Source organism: Heterodontus francisci, chromosome 14 (assembly GCF_036365525.1).
Source record: "Heterodontus francisci isolate sHetFra1 chromosome 14, sHetFra1.hap1, whole genome shotgun sequence".
Classification (NCBI taxonomy): domain Eukaryota; kingdom Metazoa; phylum Chordata; class Chondrichthyes; order Heterodontiformes; family Heterodontidae; genus Heterodontus; species Heterodontus francisci.
The window spans coordinates 104,244,157-104,266,002 of record NC_090384.1 but is presented as its reverse complement, the minus strand read 5'-3'; the positions used below and the strand labels follow the sequence as shown (position 1 = coordinate 104,266,002).

General features: G+C 44.9%; 1 protein-coding gene across 6 annotated transcripts in view; it reads left to right on the top strand.

The window, feature by feature from the left end:
- LOC137377194 (basic helix-loop-helix ARNT-like protein 1) overlaps window positions 1-21,846 on the top strand; it is a 73,090-nt gene that overhangs the window by 30,964 nt on the left and 20,280 nt on the right. For all 6 annotated transcript variants that reach the window (XM_068046661.1, XM_068046662.1, XM_068046665.1 and 3 more), the window contains 5 exons: window positions 7,554-7,800; window positions 11,335-11,441; window positions 13,158-13,308; window positions 16,618-16,706; window positions 20,125-20,233. In XM_068046661.1, coding sequence (XP_067902762.1) covers window positions 7,554-7,800; window positions 11,335-11,441; window positions 13,158-13,308; window positions 16,618-16,706; window positions 20,125-20,233 — 703 coding nt within the window. The remainder of the gene's footprint in view (window positions 1-7,553; window positions 7,801-11,334; window positions 11,442-13,157; window positions 13,309-16,617; window positions 16,707-20,124; window positions 20,234-21,846) is intronic.

Sequence of the window (21,846 nt, the reverse complement as noted above, 5' to 3'; positions counted from 1 at the left end):
GATGGTGTTGAGCTTCTTAAGTGTTGTTGGAGCTGCACCCATCCAGGCAAGTGGAGAGTATTCCATCACACTCCTGACTTGTGCCTTGTAGATGGTGGACAGGTTTTGGGGAGTCAGGAGGTGAGTTACTCGCCACAGGATTCCTAGCTTCTGACCAGCTCTTGTAGCCACAGTATTTATATGGCTACTCCAGTTCAGTTTCTGGTCAATGGTAGCCCCTATGATGTTGATAGTGGGGGACTCAGCGATTGCAATGCCATTGAATGTCAAGTGGAGATGGTTAGATTCTCTCTTGTTGGAGATGTTCATTGCCTGGCACTTGTGTGGCGCAAATATTACTTGCCACTTATCAGCCCAAGCCTAGATATTGTCCAGGTATTGCTGCATTTCTACACGGACTGCTTCAGTATTTGAGGAGTCGCGAATGGTGCTGAACATTGTGCAATCATACGCGAACATCCCCACTTCTGACCTTATGACTGAAGGAAGGTCATTGATGAAGCAGCTGAAGATGGTTGGGCCTCGGACCCTACCCTGATGAACTCCTGCAGTGATGTCCTGGAGCTCAGATGATTTGACCTCCAACAACCACAACCATCTTCCTTTGCGCAATGTATGACTCCAGCCAGCAGGGAGTTTCCCCCTGATTCCCATTGACTCCAGTTTTGCTAGGGCTCTTTGATACCATACTCGGTCAAATGCTGCCTTGATGTCAAGGGCAGTCACTCTCACCTCACCTCTTGAGTTCAGCTCTTTTGTCCATGTTTGAACCAAGGCTGTAATGAGGTCAGGAGCTGAGTGGCCCTGGCGGAACCCAAACTGAACATCACTGAGCAAATGCTGCTTGATGGTACTGTTGATGACACCTTCCATCACTTTACTGATGATCGAGAGTAGACTGATGTGGCGGTAATTGGCCAGGTTGGACTTGTCCTGCTTTTTGTGTACAGGACATACCTGGGCAATTTTCCACATTGCCGGGTAGATGCCAGTGTTTTAGCTGTACTGGAACAGCTTGGCTCAGAGTGTGGCAAGTTCTGGAGCATCGGTCTTCAGTACTATTGCCGGAATATTGTCCCATAGTCCTTGCAGTATCCAGTGCCTCCAATCGTTTCTTGATATCACGTGGAGTGAATACGAATTGGATGAAGTCTGACATCTGTAATGCTGGGGACTTCAGGAGGTGGCCGAGATGGGTCATCAACTCGGCACTTCTGGCTGAAGATTGTTACAAATGCTTCAGCCTTATCTTTCGCACTGATGTGCTGGGCTCCCCCCATCATTGAGGATGGGGATATTTGTGGAGCCACCTCCTCCAGTTAGTTGTTTAATTGTCTACCACCATTCACGACTGCACGTGGCAGGACTGCACAGCTTTGGTCTGATCGTTGCTTATGGGATCGCTTAGCTCTGTCTATTGCATGCTGCTTGTGCAGTTTGGCATGCAAGTAGTCCTGGATTGTAGCTTCACCAGGTTGACACCTCATTTTGAGGTATGCCTGGTGCTGCTCCTGGCATGTCCTCCTGCACTCTTCTTTGAACCAGGGTTGGTCTCCTGGCTTGATGGTTGTGGTAGAGTGGGGGATATGCCGGGCCATGAGGTTACAAATTGTGGTTGAGTACAATTCTGCTGCTGCTGATGGTCCACAGCACCTCATGGATGCCCAGATTTGCATTGCTAGATCTGTTTGAAATCTATCCCATTTAGCATGGTGATAGTGCCACACAACACGATGGAAGGTATCAAAGAACAAAGAACAGTACAGCACAGGAACAGGCCATTCGGCCCTCCAAGCCTGCGCCAATCATGATGCCTGTTTAAACTAAAACCTTCTGCACTTCCGGGGTCCGTATCCCTCTATTCCCATCCTATTCATATATTTTTCAAGATGTCTCTTAAACGTCGCTATCGTACCTGCTTCCACCACCTCCCCCGGCAGCAAGTTCCAGGCACTCACCACCCTCTGTGTAAAGAACTTGCTTCACACATCCCCTCTAAACTTTGCCTCTCGCACCTTATCCTCAATGTGAAAGCGGGATTTCGTCTCCACAAGGACTGTGCGATGGTCACTCCTACCAATATAGTCATGGACAGAAGCATCTGCGACAGGCAGATTGGTGAGGACAAGGTCAAGCATGTTTTTCCGTCGTGTTGTTTCCCCCACCTCCTGCCACAGTCTAGTAGCTATGTCCTTTAGTATTCGGCCAGCTCGGTCAGTAATGGTGCTACCGAGCCACTCTTGGTGATGGACATTGAAGTCCCCCACCCAGAGTACATTTTGTGCCCTTGCCACCCTCAGTGTTTCCTCCAAGTGGTGCTCAACATGGAGGAATACTGACTCATCAGCTGAGGGAGGGTGGTAGTCATTAGGAGGTTACCTTGCCCATGTTTGACCTGATGCCATGAAACTTCATTGGGTCGATGTTGAGGACTCCCAGGGCAACTCCCTCCCTACTGTATACCACTGTGCCATCACCTCTGCTGGGTCTGTCCTGCTGGTGGGACAGGGCATACCCAGGGATAGTGATTGCAGTGTCTGGGACATTATCTGTAAGGTATGATTCCGTGAGTATGACTATGTCAGGCTGTTGCTTGACTAGTCTGTGGGACATCTCTCCCAACTTTGGCACAAGCCCCCAGATGTTAGTAAGGAGGACTTTGCAGGGTCGACAGGGCTGGGTTTGCCGTTGTCGTTTCCGGTGCCTAGGTCGATGCTGGGTGGTCCATCTGGTTTCATTCCTTTATTGACTTTTAGCAGTTAGATACAACTGAGTGGCTTGCTAGGCCATTTCAGAAGGCATGTAAGAGTCAACCACATTGCTGTGGGTCTGGAGTCACATGTAGGCCAGACCAGGTAAGGACGGCAGATTTCCTTCCCTGAAGGATGTTAGTGAACCAGATGGATTTTTACAACAATCGACAATGGTTTCATGGCCATCATTAGACTAGCTTTTAATTCCAGATTTATTAATTAAATTCAAATTCTACCTTCTGCTGTGGTGGGATTCGAACCCATGTCTCCAGATCAATACCCTGGGTCTCTGGGTTACTAGTTCAGTGATAATACCATTATGCCACCGCCTCCCCATATCATGAGGTGACCAGAACTGCACACAGTACTCAAGTTGTGGCCTAACCACTGAGTTATACAGTTCCAGCATATAACCTCCCTGCTCTTATATTCTATACCTCAGCAAATAAAGGAAAGGATTCCATGTGACTTCTTAACCACCTTAACGACATGTCCTGCTATCTTCAGGGATCTGTGGACATTCACTCCAAGGTCCCTCACTTCCTCTACACTTCTCCATATTTTCCCATTAATTGTGTATTCCTTTGCCTTGTTTGATCTCCCCAAATGCATCACTTCACACTTCTCCAGGTTGAATTCCAGTTGCCACTTTTCTGCCCATCTGACCAGACCATCGATATCTTCCTGCAACTTACAGCTATCCTCCTCGCTATCTACCACATGGCCAATCTTTGTGTTTTCGGAAAACCTCTTGATCATGCCCCCTACATTTACGTCCAAATCATTAATATATACCACAAAAAGCAGGGGACCCAGTACTTAGCTCTGCGGAATGCCACTAGAAACAGCCCTATGGTCCTAAAAACAGCTGTCAACAATTACCCTTTGTTTCCTGCCACTGAGCCAATTTTGTATCCACCTTGCTGCATTTCCCTGGATTCCATGGGATTTTAGTTTTTTAATCAGTCTGCAACGTGGGACCTTGTCAAAACCATTTGTAAAATCCATGTGGACCACAACAACTGCACTACCCTCATCTATCTTCCTTGTTACTTCAAAAAATTCCACCAAGTTGGTCAAACAAGATCTTCCCTTAACAAATCTATGCTGACTCTGCTTGATTAATCTGTGCCTTTCTAAATAACAGTTTATCCTGTGTCTCAGAATAGATTCCAATAATTTGCCCACTACTGAGGTTAGACTTACTGGCCTGTAATTATTCGGTCTATCCCTCGCTCCCTTTTTAAACAGAGGTACAACCTTAGCAGTTCTCCAATCCTTTGACACCACACCTGTATCCAGTGAGGATTGGAAAATGATGGTCAGATCATCTGCTATTTCTTCTCTTGCTTCTTTTAACAGCCTCGGGTACATTTCATCTGGCCCTGGTGATTTATCAACTTTCAAGGATGCTAATCCCATTAATACTTCCTCTCTCCCTATGTTGATCACATCCAATACTTCACACTCCTCCTCCCTAACTACAACATCTGCTTCGTCCCCCTATTTTGTGAAGACAGATGCAAAGTATTCATTAAGAACCGTACCAACATCTTCCGCCCCTACACATAGGTTACCTTTTTGGTCTTTTATGGACCCTACTCTCTCCTTAGTTATCCTCTTACTCTTAATGTATTGATAAAACATCTTTGGGTTCACCTTGATTTTGCTTGCCAATATTCTTTCATGCCCTCTCTTTGCTTTCCTAATATCCTTTTTGATTTCACCCCTCCACTTTCTACACTCCTCTCGGCTTTCTGTAGTATTGAGTTCTCGGTGTCGGACATAAGCTTCCTTTTTCTGCTTTATCTTACCCTGTAGGCTCCTTGACATCCAGGGGGCTGTAGATTTGACCGTCTCACCCTTTTACTTTGTGGGAACATGTTTACTCTGAACCCCTTGAATCTCCCCTTTGAATGCCTCCCACTGTTCTGACACTGATTTACCTTTAAGTAGCTGTTTCCAGTCCACTTTCGCTAAATCACTCCTCAGTTTAGTAAAATTGGCCTTGCCCCAATTGAGAACTCTAACTCCTGTTCTATCTCTGTCCTTTTCCATAATTATGTTAAAACTGACTGAATTATGATCGCTACCACCAAAATGCTCTCCCACTGCCACTCCTTCCACCTGCCCATCTTCATTTCCTAAAACTAAGTCTGAAACTGCGCCCTCTCTTGTTGGATTTGCTACATACCGGGCAAAAAAGTTCTCCTGAATGCACCTCAAGAATTCTGTTCCCTCAATTCCTTTCACACTAAAACTATCCCAGTTAATATTGGGGTAGTTAAAGTCCCCTACTATTACTGCCCTATGGTTCTTGCACTTCTCAGAGATTTGCCTACATATCTGCTCTTCTATCTCCCTCTGACTGTTTGGGGGTCTATAGTACACTCCCAGCAGTGTTATTGCCCCTTTTTTGTTCCTTAGCTCAATCTATATTGCTTCATTTCATGAACCTTCCAACATATCATCCCTCCTCACAGCTGTAATAGTTTCCTTGGCCAAAATTGCTACTCCCCTCCTTTCTTATCCCCCTCCCTATCGCGTCTGAAAACCCTGTAACCAGGAATGTTGAGCTGCCATTCCTGTCCCTCCTTAAGCCATGTTTCTGTAATAGTTATGATATCATGCTACCATGTGTCTATATGTGCCCTCAGCTCATCTGCTTTATTTGCTATACTCCTTGCATTGAAATAGATACCCTTGAGCACTGCCAAATTCTTTTCTTTATTTTCTAACCTTTGTTTCCTCTGTCTTCCCGACTCATCCATTAATTTTCTGCCTTCCATTTTAATTTCTGATTTTGTCCCAACTGAGTCTACCCTCAGGTCCCCATCCCCCTGCCAATTTAGTTTAAACCCTCCCCAACAGCACTGGCAAAACGTCCCGCAAGGAACCCAGTCCTGGCTCTGTTCAGGTGCAACCCGTCCGGCCTGTACAGGTCCCATCTCCCTCAGAGCCGGTCCCAATGTCCCAGGAATCTGAAGCCCTCCCTCCTGCACCATCTTTCCAGCCACACATTCATCTGTCTTTTCCTTCTATTTCTATACTCACTTGCACATGGCACTGGGTCACAGTCTCGGGATAAGGAATTGGCCATTTTAGACTGAGGTATGGAGAAGTTTCTTCACTCGGAGGAAATCTTTGGAATTCTGTACCCTAAAAGGCTGTGCATGCTTGGTCAATGAGTATATGCAAGACTGCATTTGATAGATTTTTGGATAGTAAGGAAATAAAGGGATATGGGTATAATGTGGGAAAGTGGAGTTGAGATGGATGATCAGCCGTGATCTTGTTGAATGACGGGGCTGGCTGAAGGGACCGTATTGTCTATTCCAGCTCCTATTTCTTATGTTCTTCTCTTGAAAGGACCTATTCAACAACTTGCATTTATGTAGCACCTTTAACATAGTAAAATGACCCAAAATGCTTCATAGAAATGATTAAACAAAATTTTACACTGAGCCACATAAGGAGCAGCTTGAAGGAGGAGAGAGGTATAGAGATGGGCAGGTTGTGGGGGGGGGGGGGGGGGGGGGGGGGGGGGGAGATGGGAGTTGCAGAGATTCAGGCTGAGGCAACTGAAGGCATGGCTGCCAATGGTGGAGCAATTAAAATGGGAGATGCATAAGAGGCCAGAACTGGAGGAGCTCAGATATCTCTGAGTTGGAGGGCTGGAGGAGGTTACAGAGAGGGGGAGGGATGAGGCCATAAACTAATTTGAAACTAAGGATGAGAATTTTAAAATCGGGGTGTTGCTTAACCAGGAGCCAGTGTTGATCAGAGAGCACAGTGGGTGATGGGTGAACGGGACTTTGTGTGCATTGCGATATGAGCAGCAGAGTTTTGGATGACCTCAGGTTTATGGAGGGTGCAAGGTGGGATGCTGGCAAGGAGAGTGTTGGAATATCCAAGCCTGAAGGTAACAAAGGCATGGATGTATGTTGCAGTTACAGGTGAGCTGAGGCAGAGACAGGTGATGTTAGAGGTGGGAGTAGGTGGTCTTGGTGATGGAGTGGGTCTGGGGTATCCTACCTGAGATCTGTTGCATGGGAACTGGCTTCCCAATGGTACCTCATTCAAGTGCTAATTATAGACCGAGAGGTTGTTCCTCAACTGGGATATTGTGAACCAGTTGAGTTTGGATGATAGTCCAACAGCTTCATGGCCACTTTCACTGTTACCAGCTTTTAAGTTGCAGATTTTTCAAAACTGAATTTGAATTCTGAAAGTGCCAAAAGGGGGGATTTGAAGTTGCTTTCGAAAGGATCATTGGTCTAGGCCTGTGCATTACTAGTCCAGTAGCATAACCATCATGCTTCAGGTTATAGTATTGAGGATGTGAAATATATTCTAGTGTTCAAATCCCTTCGTAGCCTCACCCTTCCCTATCTCTAATCTCCACCAGCTCCACAACCCTTCTAGATATCTACTCTCCCTCCATTTCTGGTCTCTTGCGCATCCCTGATTTTAATCGCTCCACCGTTAGCAGCTGTGCTTTCAGCTGCCTGGGCCCTTAGCTATGGAACCCCCTCCCTAAACCTCTCCTCCTTTTATGACTCTCCTTAAAACCTATCTCTTTGGCTAAGATTTTGCTCGCCTGTCCTAATATCTCTTTATGTTGCTCAGTGTCAAATGTTGTTTGATTTACGGATCAGTGAAGTGTCATGGGACTTTATAACTACTTTTAAAGGTGCAATATAAATGCAAGTTGGTGTTTGTACATGGTTCATGCATCATCTCGCACTGTAACAGAAGAAGAATTCATGTTGAAGCTTCCACCCTACTTGTGTCTTGCAGCTGACCGCAAGAGTTTCTGCACCATTCACAGCAGTGGCTACCTGAAGAGTTGGCCGCCCACGAAGATGGGATTGGACGAAGACAGTGAGCCAGACAACGAAGGCTGCAACTTAAGCTGCCTCGTCGCCATTGGGCGGTTGCATCCTCACATCATACCACAGCCAATCAGTGGCGAGATAAGAGTAAAATCAACGGAGTACGTGTCCCGACACGCAATAGATGGGAAATTTGTGTTTGTGGACCAAAGGTGCGAAATATGTTAAAAGCCGGCATTCAGAATTATGAGGGGTTTGATGGAGTAAATAGGGAGAAACTGTACAGGATAACATTAAATAAATCTGGAATGAAAAGCTAGTCTCAATAATGGTGACTGTGAAACTATTGGATTGTTGTAAAAACTCGTCTGCTTCACTAATGTCCTTGAGGGAAGGAAATCTGCCATCCTTACCCAGTCTGGCCTACGCGTGACTCCAGACCCACAGCAATGTGGCTGACTCTTAGCTGCCCTCTGAAATGGCCTAGCAAACCACTCTGTTGGATCACAAAGGCGATTAGAAATGGACAATAAATGCTGACCTTTTTCCAGTGATGTTCACATCCTGTGAATAAATTTAATCAAAAATGTATCCACTGGCAGGAGGGTCAATAGCCAGAGGAAATAGGTTTAAGAAAAGTGGGAGCAAACATTGGTAGGAGTTGTTTATAGGCCACCAAACAGTAATGGTAGTGTGAGGCATGGTATTAATCAGGAGATTAGAGAAGCATGTAGCATGGTTAATACAGTGATCATGGGTGACTTCAATCTGCATATAGACTGGGTAAACCTAATGAGCACTAATGCTGTGGAGGACAAGTTTCTGGAGTGTGTTAGGGATGGTTTTCTAGAGCAGTATGTTGAGGAGCGACTGTAGAACAGGCTATTTTAGATCTAGTATTATGTAATGAGAAAGGGCTAATTAGTATCCTTGTTGTAAAAGAATCTTTAGGGATGAGTAACCATAATATGATAGAATTTTACATTATCTTTGAAAGTGAGGTAGTTCAATCTGAAGCCAGGATGTTAAATTTGAACAAAGGAAATTATGACGGCATGAGGGGCAAATTGGCTGAGGTGGATTGGGAAAATACATTAAAAGGTATGACAGTACATAGGCAATGGATAGTCTTTAAAGAAATATTACATAGTTTACAGCAACTATACATTCCTTCAAGGCACAAAAACCCAAAAAGAAAAGTCAGTCAACCGTGGCTAACAAAGGAAGTTAAGGATTGTATAAGACTAAAAGAAAAGGCTTATAAAGTTGCCAGAAATAGTAGTAAACCTGAGGATTGGGAGGATTTTAGAATACAGCAAAGGAGAACCAAGAAACTGATGAAGGGAGAATAGAATATGAATGTAAACAAGCAAAAAATATAAAAACGGACTGTAAAAGCTTCTATCGGTACGTAAAAAGGAAACGTTTGGCTAAGACAAATGTGGGTCCATTAGAGGCAGAGTCAGGAAAATTTATAATGGGGAATAGAGAAATGGCAGAGAAACTAAATGATTTCCTCAGTGAAGACAGACACAAAGTAGATAGAAGAAATCTCCCAGAATTAGAGATCCAAGGGATTAGGGGAAATGAGGAATTGAAGGAAATTAGTATTAGTAAGAAGGTTGTATTGGAGAAATTAATGGGGCTGAAGGTTGATAAGTTCCCAGGACCTGATATTCTACATCCCAGAGTGTTGAAAGAGGTAGCTATGGACATAGTGAATGGATTGGTGATCATCCTCCAAAATTCTATAGATTTTGGAATGGTTCCTGCAGTTTGGAATGTTGCAAATGTCACCCCAGTATTTAAGAAGGGACGGAGAGAGAAAACAGGGAACTACAGACCTGTTAGCCTTACATCAGTCGTAGGGAAAATGCTACAATCTATTCTGAAGGATGTGATAAAAGGACACTTGGATAATAATGATCTGATTGGGCATAGTCAACATGGATTTATGAATGGGAAATCATGTTTGACGAGCCTGTTGGAGGTTTTTGAGGATGTTACTAACAGAATTGATAAAGGGGAGTCGGTGGACGTGGTATACTTGGATTTTCAGACGGTTTTTGATAAAGCCCTCCACAGGAGGTTGGTTAGCAAAATTAAAGCACATGGGATAGGAGGTTCCTTCACTGTCGCTGGGTCAAAATCCTTGAACTCGCTTCTGAACAGTATGGTGGGTGTACCTACCCCACATGGACTGCAGTGGTTGAAGAAGGTAGTTCACCAGCACCTTCTCAAGGGCAATCAGGGATGGGCAATAAATGCTGTCCTAGCCAGTGATGCCCACATCCCATGAATGAACTAAAAAAAAAATAACTGGCATGGATTAAGGATTGGTTAACAGGCAGAAAACAGAATAAGAATAAACGGGTCATTCTTACGTTGGCAGGTTGTGACTAATGGGGTACTGCAAGGATCAGTACTTGGGACCACAGTTTTTCACAATTTTTATCAATGATTTGGATGTGGGGACCAAATGTAATATTTTCAAGTTCGTGGATGACACAAAACTAGGTGGGAATGTGTTTTGTGAGGAAGATGCAAAGTGGCTTCAAGGGGATTTGAACAGACTTAGTGAGTGGGCAAGAATACGGCAGATAGAATATAATGTGGAAAAATGTGAAGTTATCCACTTTGGTAGGAGGAATAGATGTGCAGAATATTTCTTAAATGGTAAGAGATTAGAAAGTGCAGATGTACAAAGGGACCTGGGTGTCCTCGTCAATAAGTCACTGAAAGCTAACATGCAGGTGCAGCAAGCAATTAGGAAGGCTGATGGTATGTTAGCCTTTATCGCAAGAGGATTTGAGTACAGGAGTAGTGAAGTCTTGCTTCAATTGTATAGAACCTTGGTTAGACTGCACCTGGAGTACTGTGTGCAGTTTTGGTCCCCTTACCTTAGGTAGGATATTATTGTCATAGAGGGAGTGCAACGAAGGTTCACCAGACTTGTTCCCAGGATGGCGGGACTGTTCTATGAAGAGAGATTGGGTAAACTGGGCCTGTATTCTCTAGAGTTTTGAAGAATGAGAGGTAATCTCATTGAAACCTGCAAAATACTTAAAGGGATAGACAGGGTAGATGCAGCTACGATGTTTCCCCTGCTTGGGGAGTCTAGAACCAGGGGACACAATTTCAAAATAAGGGGGAAACCACTTGGGACAGAGATGAGGAGAAATTTCTTTACTCAGAGGGTTGTGAATCTTTAGAATTCTCTACCCCAGAGGGCTGTGGAAGCTCAGTCATTGAGTATGTTTAAAGCAGAGATTAACAGATTTCTAAATACCAATAATATAAAGGGATATGAAAATAGTGTGGGAAAAAGGCATTGAAGTGCATGATCAACCATGATCGTATTGAATGGCGAAGCAGGCTCGATGGGCTGAATGGTCTACTCCTGCTCCTATGTTCCTATGGCAAAAGAACCAGAAAGGAGATGAGTTGTTTACACAGCGATTTGTTAGAATCTGGAATGCATGGCCTGAAAAGGCGGTGGAAGCAGATCTAATAGTAACTTTCAAAAGGGAATTGGATAAATACTTGAAAAGGAAAATTTGCAGGACTATGGGGGAAGAGCTGGGGGAGTGGGAATAATTGGATAGCTCTTTCAAAGAGCCAGTACAGTTGCAATGGGCCAAATGGCCTCCTGTGCTGTAAGATTCAATTAATGTTTTCCCTTTGTACTGGTGGTGCAGGTGTATTTCTGTTAGCATGATTGAATGACACCTTTTTTCTGTTTCCAGGGCAACAGTGATTCTGGGATATTTGCCACAGGAGCTTCTTGGGACCTCATGTTATGAATATTTTCACCAAGATGATATAGTGCATCTTGCAGAATGCCACCGACAAGGCAAGGACAACACCCTGTTTCTGACCGATTTCTAATGAAGTTGCCCCGAACTGGAACAATGGACAGGCTGTGTCCCACCTCATAACCTTCCGTAAACTTGAGCTCATCTAAAACATCTGCTGCCCTAACGTATCCTAACTCGTACCATCACCCCTGTGCTTGCTGACCTACATTGGCTCCCAGTGCAGCTCCACCTCGATTTTTCAAATCCCTCCATATCCTCTCTCCGCTTATCTCTAACCTCCTGCAGTCTCATAACCCTGTAAGATGTCTGCACTTCTCCAATTCTGGCCTCTTGAGCGTCCCTGATTTCCATCACTCCACCATTGGCAGCCATGCCTTCAGCTGCCTGGACCCTAAGCTCTGTAATTCCCTCCCTAAACCACTCCACCTCTCTACCTGTCTATCCTCCCATAAAACTCCTTAAACCTGCCTGTTTGAAGTTTTGGTCACTTGTCCAAATGTCCCCTTGTGTGTCAAATTTTGCCTGATAACTCTCCTGTGAGGTACCTTGGTTCGTTGTACTGTTAAAGGTGCTACATAAATGCAAGTTGGTGTATGTCAGAACTGAACTGATTCCAGAGCAAACTCCTATCATTCTAAATCCTATTTAATTCTGTCAGATAGAAAATGCATTAGAAAACGTTCGTTTATATGGCATCTTATCATGTCAGGACATCTCAAAATCAGTCCCAACCAATCGATTAGTTTCTCCACTGTTATGGAAATGCAGCAACAGATTTGTGCACAGCAAGCTCCCCCGAATAGCAATGTGTTAATGGCTCGATAATTTTTAATGATGTTGGTTGAAGGATATTGATGGATTTACCAGGAGACCGGGGACTACTTCCCTGCTCTTCTTCAAATAGTGGCCGTGGGATGTCTTACATCGGCATGAGAGGGAAAACTGGAGCCTCGGTTTAATATCTCATCCAAAAGGTAGCACCTCCGACAGTGCAGCACTCCCTCTGTACTGCACTGGGAGCGTCGGCCTAAATGTTTGTGCTCAAGTCCCTGAAGTGAACTTAAACCCACAACCTCCTGACTCAGAGGCGAGAGTGCTACCAACTGAGCCAACGTTGACATGTAACTCTCTCTGATCATCCAGAGTCTAGAAAGTTCTGTTTGTGGGCGGCACAGTGGCGCAGTGGTTAGCACCGCAGCCTCACAGCTCCAGCGACTCGGGTTCAATTCTGGGTACTGCCTGTGTGGAGTTTGCAAGTTCTCCCTGTGTCTGCGTGGGTTTCCTCCGGGTGCTCCGGTTTCCTCCCACAAGCCAAAGACTTGCAGGTTGATAGGTAAATTGGCCATTAGCAATTGCCCCTAGTATAGGTAGGTGGTAGGGAAATATAGGGACAGGTGGGGATGTGGTAGGAATATGGAATTAGTGTAGGATTAGTATAAATGGGTGGTTGATGGTCTTCACAGACTCGGTGGGCTGAAGGGCCTGTTTCAGTGCTGTATCTCTAATCTAATCTAATCATAACAGTGGTGTGTGAATACCATTGAAAATGAATGGACGAGCTCCTCTGCTAATTGAGCTGGCGGAGGGAGGACAGTACAGATGCGTGAAATGCTTGACCGCTGCTGATATCAACTGTAAATACTTCTCATGAGTAGCCTTAATGGCTTCAAGAGCCTAGTTTACAGTCTTAGGATGTGTTAAAAGCTGGAGAAAGTATTTGCCTTTCACCTCATTGATCTGTTTGTTTGCAGTATTACAAAGTAGGGACAAGATCACCACCAGCTGCTACAAGTTCCGACTAAAGGATGGTTCCTTTATCACACTGCGCAGTTACTGGTTCAGTTTCCTCAACCCATGGACTAAGGAAGTTGAATATATTGTTTCAACTAACACTGTTGTTTTGTAAGTTGCTTTTTGTGCTTGTTTTTATTGGCGGGAGGGTAGAGAGAGCGGGGGAGGGGAGGTGGGAGTCTGTACCGAGACCTCCTACCCTTTTACAGACGGTCAGAAAATGGCTAGGGGGAAAGGCAGATGTCTCCTTCATCTTTCAATAGCACTGTTCCAACCCTCTTCTGGCCGGCTTCCCATCCACCCTCTGTAAACTTGAGTTCATCCAAAACTGCTTGCATCCTAACTCATACCAAGTCCCACTCACCCATCACCCCCTGTGCTCGCTGACCTACATTGGCTCCCAGACAGCCTTCATTTTAGACAAAGAACAAAGAACAGTACAGCACAGGAACAGGCCATTCGGCCCTCCAAGCCTGCGCCGATCTTGATGCCTGCCTAAACTAACACCTTCTGCACTTCCGGGGACCGTATCCCTCTATTCCCATCCTATTCATGTATTTGTCAAGATGCCTCTTAAACGTCGCTATCGTACCTGCTTCCACCACCTCCCCCGGCAGCAAGTTCCAGGCACTCACCACCCTCTGTGTAAAGAACTTGCCTCGCACATCCCCTCTAAACTTTGCCCCTCACACCTTAAACCTATGTCCCCTAGTAACTGACTCTTCCACCCTGGGAAAAAGCTTCTGACTATCCACTCTGTCCATGCCGCTCATAACTTTGTAAACCTCTATCATGTCGCCCCCTCCACCTCCGTCGTTCCAGTGAAAACAATCCGAGTTTATCCAACCTCTCCTCATAGCTAATGCCCTCCAGACCAGGCAACATCCTAGTAAACCTCTTCTGTACCCTCTCCAAAGCCTCCACGTCCTTCTGGTAGCGTGGCAACCAGAATTGCACGTAATATTCTAAGTGTGGCCTAACTAAAGTTCTGTACAGCTGCAACATGACTTGCCAATTTTTATACTCTATGCCCCGACCGATGAAGGCAAGCATGCCATATGCCTTCTTGACTACCTTTACACCTGCGTTGCCACTTTCAGTGACCTGTGGACCTGTACGCCCAGATCTCTCTGCCTGTCAATACTCCTAAGGGTTCTGCCATTTACTGTATACCTCCCACCTGCATTAGACCTTCCAAAATGCATTACCTCACATTTGTCTGGATTAAACTCCATCTGCCATTTCTCCGCCCAAGTCTCCAACCGATCGATATCCTGCTGTATCCTCTGACAATCCTCATCACTATCCGCAACTCCACCAACCTGTGTGTCGTCCGCAAACTTTACTAATCAGACCAGCTACATTTTCCTCCAAATCATTTATATATACTACAAAGAGCAAAGGTCCCAGCACTGATCCCTGTGGAACACCACTAGTCACAGCCCTCCATTCAGAAAAGCACCCTTCCACTGTTACCCTCTGTCTTCTATGACCGAGCCAGTTCTGTATCCATCTTGCCAGCTCACCTCTGATCCAGTGTGACTTCACCTTTTGTACCAGTCTGCCATGAGGGACCTTGCCAAAGGCTTTACTGAAGTCCATATAGATAACATCCACTGCCCTTCCTTCATCAATCATCTTTGTCACTTCCTCAAAAAACTCAATCAAATTAGAGAGACACGACCTCCCCTTCACAAAACCATGCTGCCTCTTATCCTCCTTATCCTCCTTGTTTTAAATCCCTTCATAGTTTCGTCCCTCCCTATCTCTGTACCGTCCTCCAGCACTACAATCCTCCAAGAACGGCATGCTCCAACTCTTGGCCTCTTGCACATCCTCGATTTTAATCATTCCACCATTGGTGGCCGTGCCTTCAGCTGCCTGGGCCCTAAGCTCTGAAATTCCCTCCCTAAACCTCTCCATCTCTCTACCTCTCTCTCCTCCTTTAAGACACTCCTTCAAACTTACCTGTTTGACAAATCATTTGGTCACCTGCCTTACTATCTCCTTCGTGTCAAATTCTGTCTGATCGCGCTCCTATAAAGTATCTTGGGATGTTTTACTACATGAACAGCACTATATAAAAGCAAGTTGTTATAGTGATGTTGACGATAGCTGTTGCATGACAAACAGGACAAGACCCACTGGTCCATCAATCTGGCCCACAGTAGAATTTATTCTAGAATTTACAGCACAGAAACAGGCCGTTCGGCCCAACTATTCCATGCTGCTGTTTATGCTCCACAAACCTCCTCCCACCCCTCTTTGTCTCACCTCATCTTCATATCCTTCTATTCCTTTCTCCCTCGTGTTTATCCAGCTTCCCCTTAAATGTATATATACTATTCACCTCAACTACTCCCTGTGGTAGTGAGTTCCACATTCTCACCACTCTCTGGTAAAGAAGTTTCGACTGAATTTCCTATTGAATTTATTACTGGCTATCTTATATTTATCACCCCTAGTTCTGGTCTCCCCTGCAAGTGAAAACATCCTCTCTACATCAACCCTATCAAACCCTTTCATAATCTTAAAGGCCACTCTCGGGTCACGCTTGAGTCGTATTTTTAGAAGACGGAGCCCCGCTCTTTCTTGATATTTGCATCCTCTCAGTTCTGACATTATCCTTGTAAATATTTTTTGCACCTTCTCCAGGTACAATCCTAAGCAGGCTATGGAAGCAGGGAGCCTGAGTAAGAGTGGAATCATAGAAACTGACTGTGCAGGAGGAGGCCATTTGGCCCGTTGTGCCTCTGCTGGCCCTTTGAAAGAGCATCCGTGCTTAGTCCCAATTCCCTGCTTTTTGTCTATAACCCTGCAAGTTCCTCATCCTCCAGGATCTCTCCAGCTCCCTTCTATAATTATTTATGGAATCAAGCTTACATCACCTTTTCATGTTGAATGTTCCAGATCCCGACAACTCTTTGAAAAACATTCCTCCTCTAGATCATTTGCCAATGATTTTAAAGCTATGCGTTTTGGTTATTTACTCACTCACCAGAGGGGACAGTATCTATTCTTTCAAAACCTCTCCTCATCTTCAAAACTTCTATCAACTCACCTCTTAACCTTTCTCGTTCCAAGGAGAACAGCCCTAACTTTTCCAGCCTCACCTGACAACTGACGTCCCTCATTCCTGCTAACATCCTGGTAAATTTCCTCAATGCCCTTTCTGAGGCATCTTTCCTGAAGTGTGGTGCCCAGAAATATCCAAAATACTCTGACTGAAAGCCTAACCAGTCATTAATAAAGTTTAGTATAATCTCTTTGCTTTTATATTCTGTTCCTCTGTTTATAAACTGAGGTAACCTGTGTACTTGTTAACCACCTTATCCACTTGCCCTGTCCCCTTTAATGATGCAACTTTAACACTGCCCCAAGGGAAGTGACTGACCGTTGTCTACTGTCTTATAATTTCAGTGCCAGCTCTCTGGATAGAGGGGATGCAGCCACTATGTCTCTTGCAGGCTCTCCACCAAACATGGATAGCATGTTACAGACTGGAGAAGGTATGGAGCGGATTTTAATTTTTTAAAAAAATGTGTGGCGATTTTGTTTTAATTGCAGATGGATCGAGGTCTGAAATGTCAGCTGACTCCTGTGTTAGGGCGGCACAGTGGCGCAGTTGTTAGCACCGCAGCCGCACAGCTCCAGGGACCCGGGTTCGATTCCGGGTACTGCCTGTGTGGAGTTTGCAAGTTCTCCCTGTGTCTGCGTGGGTTTCCTCCGGGTACTCCGGTTTCCTCCCACAAGCCAAAAGACTTGCAGGTTGATAGGTAAATTGGCCATTATAAATTGTCACTAGTATAGGTAGGTGGTAGGGAAATATAGGGACAGGTGGGGATGTTTGGTAGGAATATGGGATTAGTGTAGGATTAGTATAAATGGGTGGTTGATGTTCGGCACAGACTCGGTGGGCCGAAGGGCCTGTTTCAGTGCTGTATCTCTAATCTAATCTAATTCCCCAGATACTACCTGGACTGCTGAGTGTGTACAGCTGATGCTAGGAACAGGAGGAGGCCATTCAGCCCCACGAGCCTGTTCTGCCATTCAGTGAGATCATGGCTCCTGTACCTCAACTCCAGATACCTGCCCTTGCCCCATATCCCTTAATACCATTGGATAAAAAAATCTCCAATTTGAAATTAACAATTGATCCAGCATCAATTGCCGTTTGTGCAAAAGAGTTACAACTTCTAACACCTTTTGTGTGCATAAGTGTTTTCTAATTTCACTCCTGAAAGGTCTGGCTCTAATTTTTAGACTCTGCCCCCTAGTCCTCAACTCCCCACTCAGCAGAAATAGGGCAGGATTTTTGTTCTTCCCCAGGCGTTGGGTTCAGTGGCGGGGGCTGAAGATGCCTCCGGGAGAGGACCACCGCGCACCTTGGCTCCTGGAGGGCTTCTTTTTTATTCTTCCTGCCAAAATGGACAATTTCACATTTTTCCACATTATTGTCCATTTGCCAGGTCTTTGCCCACTCACTTAACCTATCTCTAACCCTTTGCAGCCCCCTTATGTCCTCTTCGCAAGTTATTTTCCTATCTGTCTTTGTGTCATCAGTGTCATAACAGTGACCACATTTCAAAAGTACTTCATTGGCTGTAAAGCGCTTTGGGACATCCTGAGATTGTGAAAGGCGCTATATAAATGCAAGTTGCTTTTAGTTAGTCTGCTATTAATCCAAAAGGTTGGCAGACAGTCACCTGGAATGGTTAGACATTGTAAAGAAGTTTTGAGGCTCCCTGATCCAGTCTTTCATGGGGTGAACAAGATTTGTTTGAAGCCATCCTTTGATTAAAGAATTTCAACAAAAGAGAGAGTTAGTAATTTCAAGCAAAATTCTGCTTTGTGTGTGAACATAAAAAATAGGATCAGGAGTAGACTATACAGCCCCTCGGGCCTGCTCTGTATTGAATACTATCCTGGCTGATCTATCTCCAATCCATCTTCCCACCTGCTCCCCATATCCCTTGATTCTCTGACAGATCAAAAATCTGATTATCTCGGCCTTAAATATACTCCATGATGGAGCATCCACAACCCTCTGGGGTGGGGAATTCCAAAGACACTCAACCCTCTGAGTGAAGAAATTTCTCCTCATCTCAGTCCTAAATGATCGTCCCCTTATCTTGAGACTGTGTCCCCGTGTTCTCGATCCCCCAGCCAGGGGAAACTACTCCTCAGTGTCTACCCTGTCAAGCCCCTTCAGAATCCTGTATGTTTCAATGAGATCACCTCTCATTCTTCAAACCTCCAGAGAGTATAGACCCAATTTACTCAGCCTCTCATCATAGAACAATCCCCTCATATCAGAAACCAATCTAGTGAACCTTACGGTTCTGCCTCCAATGCAAGAATATCCTTCCTTAAATAAGAAGACCAAAACTGTACACAGTCCTCCAGGCCTGGTCTCGCCAATGCCCTGTCCAATTGTAGTAAGACTTCCTTATTCCTGTGCTCCAATCCCCTTGCAATAAAGACCAATAAGCCATTTGCCTTCCTAATTACTTGCTGTACCTGCATACTAATTTTCTGTGTTCCTTGAAATTCAATAGATTCTTAGGACACAGAAGGAGGTCATTTGGCCCATCTAGCCTGTGCCAGCTCTTTGAATTTGCATGTTCAGCTCCTCCCCTAATGCCTCAGCTGGTGAATGGAGTATCTGAGCCAATCAGGGCGGGGAGATCCCAGTGCTCATCCCTGGCTTGTGGTGAATAAATTTTGATAATCGGTTTCCAGACCCCCTAAATCTGCTGGAGTTGGCCACAGTACCGTGGGGTGCAGCAAGTCCAACAGTTTGAAAATACTGATTTAATGCTGTGAAAATCAGTCTAATCTGAAGGTTTGGGTAGAACTACCAGACCAAACTATTCCAATGCTCTCCTGGCTAGCTTTGCATCTTCCACCCTCAGTAAAATTGAGGCATCCAAACTTCTGTTACCTGTGTCCTAAACTGCACCAAATCCCATTTGTCCATCGCCCATGTGCTCGCTGGCCTACATTGGCTCCTGGTCCCTCCAAGGCCTCAACCCTCCCTATGTCTGTAATCTCCTCCAGCCCCACAACTTTCCGAGATATCAACGGTCTTCTAATTCTGGCCTCATGAGCTTTCCCAATTTTGAACGCTCCATCATTGGTGGCTGTGCCTTCGACTGACTGGGCTCCAAGCTCTTGAATTCCCTCCCTAAACCTCTCCGCTTCTCTACCTCCCTAAACCTCTCCGCTTCTCTACCTCCCTAAACCTCTCCGCTTCTCTACCTCCCTAAACCTCTCCGCTTCTCTACCTCCCTAAACCTCTCCGCTTCTCTACCTCCCTAAACCTCTCCGCTTCTCTACCTCCCTAAACCTCTCCGCTTCTCTACCTCCCTAAACCTCTCCGCTTCTCTACCTCCCTAAACCTCTCCGCTTCTCTACCTCCCTAAACCTCTCCGCTTCTCTACCTCCCTAAACCTCTCCGCTTCTCTACCTCCCTAAACCTCTCCGCTTCTCTACCTCCCTAAACCTCTCCGCTTCTCTACCTCCCTAAACCTCTCCGCTTCTCTACCTCCCTAAACCTCTCCGCTTCTCTACCTCCCTAAACCTCTCTGCTTCTCTACCTCCCTCTTCTCCTTTAAGACATTTCTAGAAGTTACCTCTGACCAAGCTTTTGGCCATTTATCCTACTATCTCCTTATGTTGCTCGGTGTCAAACTTTGTTTTATGCTCCTGTGAAGCGCCTTGGAATGTTTTACTACATTAAAAGTGCTATATAAATGCAAGTTATATTTCGTTTAACTGGCCATGGGACCAAGTCCTTCAGCTCAGGGGTTCCAATCCTGCCTCAGTGTTGGAAGATCCCGGGCTCAAACTATTCCAGTAGCATAACCACTATGCTACTGTGCCCTGAGTGCTTCTGAACTCTTCTCCTTCTCTCGCACCCTCTAGCCAGTTCAAAGCGTGCCCTCACCACTGTGCCCGGCATTCCTGGGGGGACCCGTGCTGGAGCTGGTAAAATCGGTCGGATGATTGCTGAGGAAGTCATGGAGCTACAAAGGTAACTTGTTTATCATTGATGCGCCCATGGAGATTAAATAAGCGTGAAACAATTCACCGCGATGCTCTGTGCCGTGTCAAAGCATTTAGTAAATTTAGAAAACTCAGCTGGTATGTGAAAAATGTTAGGGGATTTCAAAAACCTGGACCTCCATCGTGGTAGTTCAGCATCACACAGTAACGCATAGTCCTGACTCGGTGAGTATTACCTGAACTCACCTGAGTCAGAACATAAGAAATAGGAGCAGAAGTAGACCATTCGGCCCCTCGAGCATGATCTGCCATTTAATAAGATCATGCCTGATCTGATTGTGGCCTTAACTCCACTTTCCTGTCTGTCTCCCATAACCCTTGACTCCCTTGTAGATCACGAATTTGTCTTTCTCAGCCTTGCTATTGTCATAATGGAAGCGTGGCTACAAGGTGACCAAGACTGGGAAATGAATATTCAAGGATATTCGACATTTAGGAAGGACAGGCAAAAAGGAAATGGAGGTAGCGTTGTGCTGATAATAAGGGATGGGGTCAGTACATTAGTATGGGAGGATCTCAGATCGAAAGAACATAATGTGGAATCTGTTTGGGTGGAGCTAAGAAACAGCAAAGGGCAGCAAACATTGGTAGGAGTTGTTTATAGGCCACCAAACAGTAATGGTAGTGTGGGGCATGGTATTAATCGGAATATGAGAGAACCATGTGGCATGGGTAATATAGTAATCATGGGTGACTTCAATCTGCATATAGACTGGGTAAACCTAATGAACACTATTGCTGTGGAGAATGAGTTTCTGGAGTGTGTTAGAGATGGTTTCCTAGAGCAGTATGTTGAGGAACCAACTAGAGAACAGGCTATTTTAGATCTAGTATTATGTAATGAGAAAGGGCTAATTAATCTTGTTGTAAAAGAACCTTTAGGGATGAGTGGCCATAATATGATAGAATTTAACATTATGTTTGAAGTGAGGTAGTTCAATCTGAAGTCAAGGTGTTAAATTTGAACAAAGAAAATTATGAAGGTATGAGGGGCAAATTGGCTGAGGTGGTTTGGGAAAATACATTAAAAAGTATGACAGTGCATAGGCAATGGATAGTCTTTAAAGAAATATTACATAGTTTACAGCAACTATACATTCCTTCAAGGCACAAAAACCCCAAAAGTAACAAAGGAAGTTAAGGATAGTATAAGATTAAAAGAAAAGGCCTATAAAGTTGCCAGAAATAGTAGTAAATCTGAGGATTGGGAGGATTTTAGAATACAGCAAAGGAGAACCAAGAAACTGATGAAGAAAGGGAGAATAGAATATGAATGTAAGCTAGCAAAAAATATAAAAACGGACTGTAAAAGCTTCTATCGGTACTTTAAAAGGAAACGTTTGGCTAAGACAAATGTAGGTCCATTACAGGCAGAGTCAGGAGAATTTATAATGGGGAATAGAGAAATGGCAGAGAAGCTAAATAATTACTTTGTCTGTCTTCACTGAGGAAGATACAAGAAATCTCCTAGAATTAGAGATCCAAGGGATTAGGGGAAATGAGGAATTACAGGAAATTAGGCATAAGAAGGGCAGCGCAGTGGTTAGCACCGCAGCCTCACAGCTCCAAGGACCCGGGTTC